The 9,150-nt window shown below is 32.2% G+C and overlaps 1 protein-coding gene across 2 annotated transcripts; it reads right to left on the bottom strand.

Moving 5' to 3' along the window:
* Positions 1-6,139: 6,139 nt before the first annotated feature.
* Positions 6,140-9,150, bottom strand: LOC105133085 (NAC domain-containing protein 45-like). Of its 2 annotated transcripts, none has more exons than XM_011036906.1 (5): positions 8,951-9,150; positions 8,599-8,763; positions 8,220-8,476; positions 7,056-8,123; positions 6,140-6,954 (listed from the first exon to the last, which is right to left on the bottom strand). In XM_011036906.1, the coding sequence occupies exons 1-5, from the start codon at positions 8,970-8,972 to the stop codon at positions 6,853-6,855; spliced, it is 1,614 nt and encodes a 537-aa protein (XP_011035208.1). In that variant the 5' UTR covers positions 8,973-9,150; the 3' UTR covers positions 6,140-6,852. The 2 variants fall into 2 exon arrangements, with proteins under 2 accessions (XP_011035208.1, XP_011035214.1); XM_011036912.1 differs by having other exon boundaries at positions 6,140-6,951.

The following is a 9,150-nucleotide window of genomic DNA, read 5'->3' as shown; positions in this document are numbered from 1 at the left end:
AAAAAAAAAGCAAAAATAATAGAATTATAAAAAAAAATATTATTAAAGTCTTAACAAACATCCCAAAACAAAACAAAAATAAATTTTAAATTTGAGGTTAGCAATGCTTAATTACCTTGATTTGTTTGATTTATTTGATGAAAGAAGAATTAATTAGTGGTGTTTTTTGCGATTTATATTCTTGTTTCTATATTTTACCTTATATATTGGGGCTGCAATGAGAGAAAATGACAAAATCTATTCAGTTGAAAAAGTTATTTATAACTTCATAGTTTTTCTTTACACATAGATAGTTTTAAAGTCAAAGAATAACAAATATATATTTAGTATTAGAAGGGCCTACTTATTTAAATATTACATCTTCTCACATTTAATCACTAAACAATAAAAAACTAACCTACAAAATCAGTCATCATATGTTTTCTTTGCAGGGATTTGGGTCGTGCTTGCCTTTCCTTGATTCCACCCCTGGGTGTATCTATGGCCTCTTGAATTGCAATCAAATATGGTTTGCTCCTAACGCTTAATATATCAAAGCTTGTCTTTGCCCTACATTCAGTGAGGTTATTTTTATGAGAATTTATAAAACTCAAAAATATCAAGCAAAATCCCATAACTCATAAGAGTATTATGGATGTATATATATGGCAATGTATAGTCATTATAAATGTAGATCATTTACCTATAATTCAAGGTATTTATAAATTATGTTTTTGTCAGTAAACCTTAAACATAGAGAGTGATGTTACAATTAATTTATGAAAATACCAGTATCCACCATTAGTTGTAATGTTTGATATTGATACTAGTAAATGATTAATAAATATTAGTGATATGTTAGTAAAAAATAATCATTATGTGAAAAGAAGGAGCTTGATTTGTATAAAACAGAGACATGTTCACACTGTATTCATTGGTAAAAAAATATGGCACCTAACCTCCTTAAAAAATTATATTTGCAAAGAGTTTGTTAGTAAGAATATATAAAAAATTTATGCATAATCAATGTAATATTGTATTTTCACTCCTTGAAATTCAAAACTAGAAAAAATATATATATATATATTGTAAATAAAAAAAAAACTAGTCAAGTTAGGCTAGGAAAATCATCATTTACGCTTAGCCCAAATAACACGAGCTAGTAAGAATATTAAGATTGATTCGTGATTCTTATGGTTTAAGGTTAAATGATTGATTTTGGGTGTGTTGTTAGAAATAAAAATTTGTATATTTGTTTGTTATGGGTTAAGAAATTTGTTTTAACTTTGCTGTAAAATCTGGACATAATAGTCTTAAAGTTGAAGGTGATGAAATTTTATTTTGGTCTTTAAACTTTAAAAAATTATAATTTGACCCCTAAAATGTATTTTGAAATTCTAGGTAGTATTTTAATGAGGCTAAGGATGATGGATTCTGGTTTGATAATTGATTTGTGTAGTTTTTAGTTTAGTCCTTGAACTTTGTAAAATTACAAATTGGTCCCTAAAATGTAAATTGAGATTCTAGCCAGAAATTAGGATGAATTATAGATGAAATTTTATTATGGTTATGTATTTTTGAATCTTATAATTTGGTCATCCAATTCTAGTAAAATTATGTTATGGTCTCTGATATCTAAAAATTATCATTATAGTCCCTGCACTTAAAGATTAAACCTAGTTTTCCTTTATACATTGTAGTTTTTTATTTGTGTTGTTTTGAGTATTTTTTAGTATATTTTGTATATTTATTATAGGTACTTTTAACGATGCTCAACGAAATTTTTGATTCTTTTATCTAATATTTTTTTTACTTCTATATTTTTTATAAGTGTAAAATATGCATATGTTTTTATTCCTTTTACACTATGTTTTTAATATATTTTGAGCCTATACAAGCTTGTTGGAAGTAATTTTTTATGAGTTTAACATACTTACGAGACTTTGTAAATTAATTACTAAAAAATAAGATTTTCTGCATTTTATGTTTCAAGCCTTACTTTTTATGACAAGTTTTTCACTAAGTTTTAATTTCAGAATGTAAACGTGGGTTAAATTAAGGTTAAATTACACTTATTAAGTTTTCCAGGAAAGTATTATGAGTAAAAATTTAAGTTTGTTTAGACTTTTAATCAAATCTGCAAAATTAAGTTGAAATCCTCCTTATAGCCAAATCCTCTATTTTAACATATATTCAAATGGGCATACCTTAAGTCTTTGAACATTGAAAACATAGGATTCAAAAGCCGAAAATCATCTATATATCTAGAACTACAACTTTTATGAAGCATATTAGGTTAGATAAAATCATTTTGAAGGTGAAAATACAAACGCAATTTGAAGGACTAAGAGTCTGACATAGAAATAGTAGATTTTAGGACCTAAAAAGGATACATACATATCATGCCTTTAACATGTCATGAATGAAAAAAATATAATTGGGATGATCGAATATTGCAAGAAACTAAGTCATAAACAAAGTTTAAGTTGCAACAGAGTTGGAATTACAATAGATTTATGATGACAATAAAGTCTGTTTTCAATACAAATTCTAAGGGATTTAACCAACTTTAAGGACCATATAAATAAGGAAGGAGTTAAGTAGTATAAAGACTTATAATTAGCTAAGGAAATTTGAAAAAATTTGTCAACCAAGAAAGAGAATAAATAGAGCAAAACATAGCTAAAACAAAGGCTCTGCAACATTATTTTCTTTTTTATTTTTGTCAATTTTCTAGCAACTATAAACTAATTTCTAATTTTGATTCAAATTCATACATCATGTCTATTAGCAAGTTGTGAGAAGTAAAGTTCTCATTGTAATTTTTTCAAATTCAAGTATTTATTTTTTCCTCGTTCAAAATTATGTTATTGATTGTTATTCAAGCTTACTGAATTATTTGAGAAGATATGCATGCTTTCTAGTTTATTTCCATCCATAATTGTTGTTCGAGAGGAATAAGAAGCAAAAGAATTAATTAGATTGTTGCAACTCTCATCTTGATTTATTAGAAAAAAAAAACTAAGTTAAATTGTCAAGTTTTTTAATGCGTGCTTAAAATAAATGAATAAACTTTACTCCTAAGACTACTGTCAAGTGTTTTGTAACCCAATTTTGGATTCACTACGATTTTCTCGAATGTTATTTTAGGGACTGATATCATTTTTAACATGTCTTTTATTTTTCAGAACCGACGTGAACCATCTTAAATTTTTTGCAAATAAGCTCAAAATATAATAGCATTTGAATCAAATAAAAAACACACAAGTAAGGGTAACCTGTCTCTGAAAGGATGTTTTAAAAGTGGTGTCTAACTTCCCTTAATCATAACTAACCCAGTACCTGAATCTCTGGGACCAGTGTTGAATTTTAGATTTCTAATTCCCTCAAATTACTAGATGGTGACTCCAATAAAAATCTTTATTCCCCCCAATCAAGAAAAAAAACTTATTCTTTTTGTTAAAAAAAAAAAAGAGTGGAGCCGTCGTCCGACATCGTATAACGATAAAGTGAATGCGAATTGCTTTCAATGTGAAATTTGTTTGATGGTTAGAAATTGATTAGAGAGTTTTTTCTAATTAATTTATTCGTAATCTTATCGATTTTTCTCAACTTTAAGGGATATCGAATTAATAAACTTGACATGAAAGAATATTTGTTTTACTTCGATGATCAACAGATTTATAAAAATAAATATGTTGATTCTTGAACTGAGTTAACGACATATCGATTTATTATTTTCAGAATTATTTTTTTTAATTTGTCATTTAAATTCCCTTTTTTTTAGTATATTATAGAAAAATTAAAAAAAAAATCTTGAATTCAATCAAGCTTTTATGACCATACTACAAATTTAATATACACAAAGTGCCTTTCTAATATTGCTCCGATGGTGCCTAACATAAACCAAGATTCGGATCATGACAAACACGCGGTGCGTTTCTGGATGTATTTGTAGGCAATCAAGTGCTTCTGCAACCCAGTCATGCAAGCATCTTAACATAAGTTATACTTCGAGAGTGTTTGGCTCTGCGTTAGCTTCTGTGTTTTTTGTCAAACTCAATACCGTAATGTTTGAGTATCTTCAATAGGTATGTTTTAGCCATGAGACCCATGAAAATTTAATGTTTCACCTGCGGTTTTGCGCAAGCAATTTTTTCATGCTTCTTATTGCGTTTTTCTAAAGTAAAGAGTTACACTCTTCACTGAGGTGCAACTCTCCACTGTTCACTTACGTGAACAATGGAGTGTTTCCGGTCGGATCGGGTCTGATCCAAAGTAATGTATTGAACTGGGTCTGACCCAGTAAAAAAAATAATTTTTATTTTTTAATTGTATTTTATTTGAAAAATTAAAAGGAGATCGCTTGATGATATAACATTTGCAGAATTTGATCGCAATTCCAATTTTGTTCTTACCCGTTTTGATCCAGTTAAAAAATTCAATTTTTATTTTTATTTTTAATTATGTTTTATTCAAAAAATTAAAAGGAGATCATTTGATAAAGTAGCATTTGCAGAATTTGATCGTAATCTCAATTTTATTCTGGATGATATTTTACCTAATGTTGTTACGCGCTTAAGAAACCATGGAAAATATAGTTCTTGTTGGATAGATTTCGTACGTGATGAAATTGTACATAAATTAATGAAACAATAAAAAATTATTTGATATCCATTGCAAGCAGGTGTGGTGAGTTTCTGGGTGTATTTGTAGGCAATCATGTGCTTCTGCAGCCCAGTCACTCAAGCATCCTCGTATAAGTTATACTTGCTGACCGATCGTATAAGAAAATTGGCTAAGTGGGACCGACCTCCTCTAAACCGCGTCATTTAATGTCCGTACAGTGTGATGTGCCATCCATTAGCCAATTAGATTAGCAAGAATAAAATAAAATAAATAATTACCAGAAAAGAGAGACTCACTTCCCCAAGCTACGGTCAAGGGAGAGGTTTGAGCATATCCCACAACTTACAGTTCAAGCTAATTAAACTACTTTATCAGAAAATTCTCGAACATTCAAGAATGGACATGAAAGTCAAATTGTACAACAGCATTATCCACCTGTTTCCCTTCAGTTTCAGTGGTCTGTTTTTATAGTCAGCATGCAACTTTTTGGGTTTTGCTTTCTTCTTAGATGCTATGTGTTTTAAGACAGGATAAGAGGATTCAACTAGCTGTCTAGATTGAGGTCTGAAGCATGATTAACAATTATGGAGGAAGCAAGAATTAGCTAGCAGCTCCTTTTACACACTTTTCCTTTCATTAATACCCAAAAAATATTATTTAATTATAGCACTCTCTTTTCATATCAAATGGGAGTCACGATTACATCAAGGAATCTACGACAGGGAACAAGATTATTTTCCTTTCATTAACACCCGAAAAATAACTTTCTTGACAAGTTAATTATCGTGCTTGCTCTTGATTGAGTACTCGCTTACCCCTCCAGAATTCTCTAGAATAATCTTCCCAATATATATTGCAGAAACTACAGGATTGCTAACTTTACCATGTCATCAAGTATATAACCAGCTGGTATACTAAAAGAAAACTTTTAATTTGTAGAATGGGGTCAAAATTCGTGAACACTCAACAAAATTATGTCCATTGATGGTTTATTTGACCTGTCCGGATTTTGATTTGATTGTTTAAAGTGACACAGCAGAACTCCATCCCCCCTTCCCTGGTTATTCTGCTAAATGCTTACATTGCTGCAATCACTTTCCTGCGATCACTTGTTCTCAAGAGTTGGATATTCCCCATGCTTAGCTTAAGTTCTCTTGCCCTGGATGTCATGCTTGATACTGGATTCCGATAATATACGAAACTAATCTTGTTTAAAGATTGATGACAAGCCACAAAGCTTGATACAGGCAAAGCTTACACTGCCACTAACTTCTGAGATGATGCAGTTTTGACAAGTGGCAAGAATGCCAGTGGAATATCCAGTGTTATTGAAATTACATTTCATTAAAAGGGGTTTTATAATTATTATTTTAAATTAATTCTTTTTATATTTTTAAATTGTTTTGAGATGATCATGTTAAAAATAGTTTTTTTTAAAAAAAAAATATTTTTATATAACTTTTACTGAAAAAACATTTTTTTTAAAAATCATTACTCTTGCAAGTACCTCAAATATAATACAGATCTCATGTAATTCTAAACTTTCAGTAACGTTATCACCTCATTCTACTGCAGATATGCACTGCAATGGCAACCCAACAATTAACAAAGCTAAGAACAGAGAACTTGAAGTTGAACATATTAATTAAGCATAAGTACTTTTGTTCAACATCTTTGAAGCACACTGACACGTAGATACATAGTCTATAAGAGCTGTTTGCTCTTGACACAATCCCACCTTCATACAATACAACAATAAGCAACTATACATACGTGCGTACGGCTTGAATAGTACTTCCCATTTAATATCTTAGTACTTGACGGATAGCATTTGCATCAGGATCGCAGAGAACAACTCGTGTTTTCCGCTACTAGTACCCAAATCTTTCTACGAATACAGCTGCAGATTTGGGACAGCGCAGGCTATATTTTAGAGGATTGCAGCTTAAAGCTGCATGGACTGGACGAAGTCGAACTAAGCAGCGTCCACCATAAAGTAAGTAAAATTTGCAGATCAGCAACCGTGCAATGATCCAAATAACTAGGGCGACAAAAGTTACCCTCATTATCAGATTGGAGGAGCATCAGTAGCTGCCCTCTTAAACCATTTATAATAAACTCCATCGATTATTTCGTATGGATAGTTTTGTTGTTAAATAGCAGATAGGAACCAGATAACATATCTTTTCAATTAGGTACCAAGGTACTAAAGCCCATGAAAAGTAGGAACAAGCTTTGGGTTTGCTACTCGAACCCCACAGAAGGAAGCTGGACGAGTGCAGGGTTGGGGCTGTTTTCTTGCTCGAAACACCCTTCTATCCCTGCTTGTATTCCAGACCTTACCTGCTGGAAGTATCATGTGAAGTAAGAATAAGCTTTGGGTTTGCTACTCGAACCCCAGAACAAAAATTAAAAAGATTCTGTAATGCATGGTATTTAGTTCTTACCTCTGGAAGCGCCACATCAGCTAGATTATTATCTGAAGAGGACTTAAAGTAACTCGAATAATCTTCTTCAAAGGTTGACATATCAGTCTTCTTACAAGGATTTTGATTTCCAAAATCCGGAGGAGTTGCTGTGGTATTACTCCATACACCTTCACCGAAGGCTGATATATCGAATTCCTTTACTAGATTTTGATTTTCAAAATCAAAATCCATTAGGCTACTTGATTCACTCTTATCATACGTTGACTGGTTTATAAAACTACAAGGTGGAAAGAATGGTTCTTGATTTTCCAAACCACGAGAAGCCATTAAAGAATTCTCAGAAGTTAATATAGAAATGCTATTGTTTAGATTTTGATTTTCCAAAACTAAAGCCATATAATGACTTTCATTAACATTAGAAGCTGAATTATCAACTGTCAGCGACAAATTCGGGTTATGATTTGCCAAATCGAAAGTCATATGATGACTTTTACTGACAACATTAGAAGCTGAATCAACTGCCAGCACCACATTCAGGTTTTGATTTTGCAAATCAAAAGCCATGCCATGGTTTTTGCTGACATTATAAGCTGAATCAACTGTAAACAGCACATTTGAGTTTTGATTTTCAGAATCGAAAGCCATGTAAGGGCTTTCGCTTCCATTATAAGCTGAATCAACTGTAGGCTGATTCCCGTATAGATCTTCACAATTAAAAACCGTGGAGTGGCTTGAATCACTTCCATCATAAACTAAATTAGGCATGAGGTTATTTGAGTTATGGTTTCTAAACTCAGAAGCCATATGGGGGCTTAACTCACTTCGTTGGCGAGCTAAGTTATTCATCAGCACACTTAAATTTTGATTTCCAAAAAGCGAACCCACATGATGGCTTAATTCACCTTCATCACAAGGTGAAGATCTCACAGCCATCTCACTTGGATTTATATTTTCAGAATCAGAATCCATACTCTGACTTGGATAGAATTCAGAATGGGAGACCGGAGCTATATGGTGACTTTGTTCACCTTTCTCGCTCTTCTTTCCTTTTGAATTAAACTCCAGTTTACAGAGAACATATTGTCCCTGCACATATCAAAACAACAAAAAATGAATTAAAATTCCCCAACTCATACATCAAACCCAGTGTTGCATCATGTATCCATGGCATTCAATTAGTACCTTTTTAAACTGGCTAGAATTGGCGATGAGGTCTAATTCGTATATCATCCAACCAGTCCTCACTTCGTTTTCATAGAATCTCAAAGTCCTCATTACCCCAATCTTTTTCTTAGTACCCTCAGCTGTTATTGACTTTTGCTGGCAGGTCAGTTTCCAGTATCCGGCCTTGGTTTTTCTGCGGTGAACTTTGCCCCTAAGATCACGAGGGCATAAGAAATACCACGTTACTTGACCAGCTAACTTTATAATGGATTTATCTGCAAAGAGAAATAGATAAAAGAAACTGCGTTAATAAAAATATTCTGACTGGTATAATAAGATGAAAGAAAACAAAGAAAAAGATAACGCTAGCACTAGCTAGTGATAATATTGTTATTACCAGGTAGATCCCATGGCTCATGCTCGCAAAGGTTAACGACTGCCATGGGCAAGCCTTCCATGATATCACCACGGATTTTCGGCACCAGATACTTCCTTATTAATTCTTCATTGGTTGGCTTAAATTTGAATCCATGTTCCATCAATAGCAATACGAATGCCAGGACTAACAAAACAAAACAAAACGAAAACGAAAACGAAAAAGGATTAGAACAATAAACAAAAACAAAAACGAGTTGTGGGGTTGAAAGGGTAAAACTTGAGTGACTAACCTGATGGGAAATAGTCGATAAACAAAAACAAAAAACAAAAATGAGTTGTGGAGTTGAAAGGGTAAAATTTGTGTGACTAACCTGATGGGGAATAGTCGTCCATTCCTCTTCCTAAAACGGAAACCAAAAGGGGGAGAAGGACTGGTGGATGGTCTAAGAGGACAAGTGTCTGCTCTGGTTAGAGAAAGGAGGTTGATGGCTGCTACAACTACTAGAGGTGAGTGAGTAAGTGAGTGAGTGTCAGCCTGCGCCTTGTATATATTGGCATGGCGATTCTGTAT

Source organism: Populus euphratica, unplaced genomic scaffold, assembly GCF_000495115.2.
Source record: "Populus euphratica unplaced genomic scaffold, PopEup_1.0 scaffold2.1, whole genome shotgun sequence".
Taxonomy (NCBI): domain Eukaryota; kingdom Viridiplantae; phylum Streptophyta; class Magnoliopsida; order Malpighiales; family Salicaceae; genus Populus; species Populus euphratica.
Note: the sequence above shows the minus strand (reverse complement) of the source record. Positions and strands in the feature narration are given on the sequence as shown.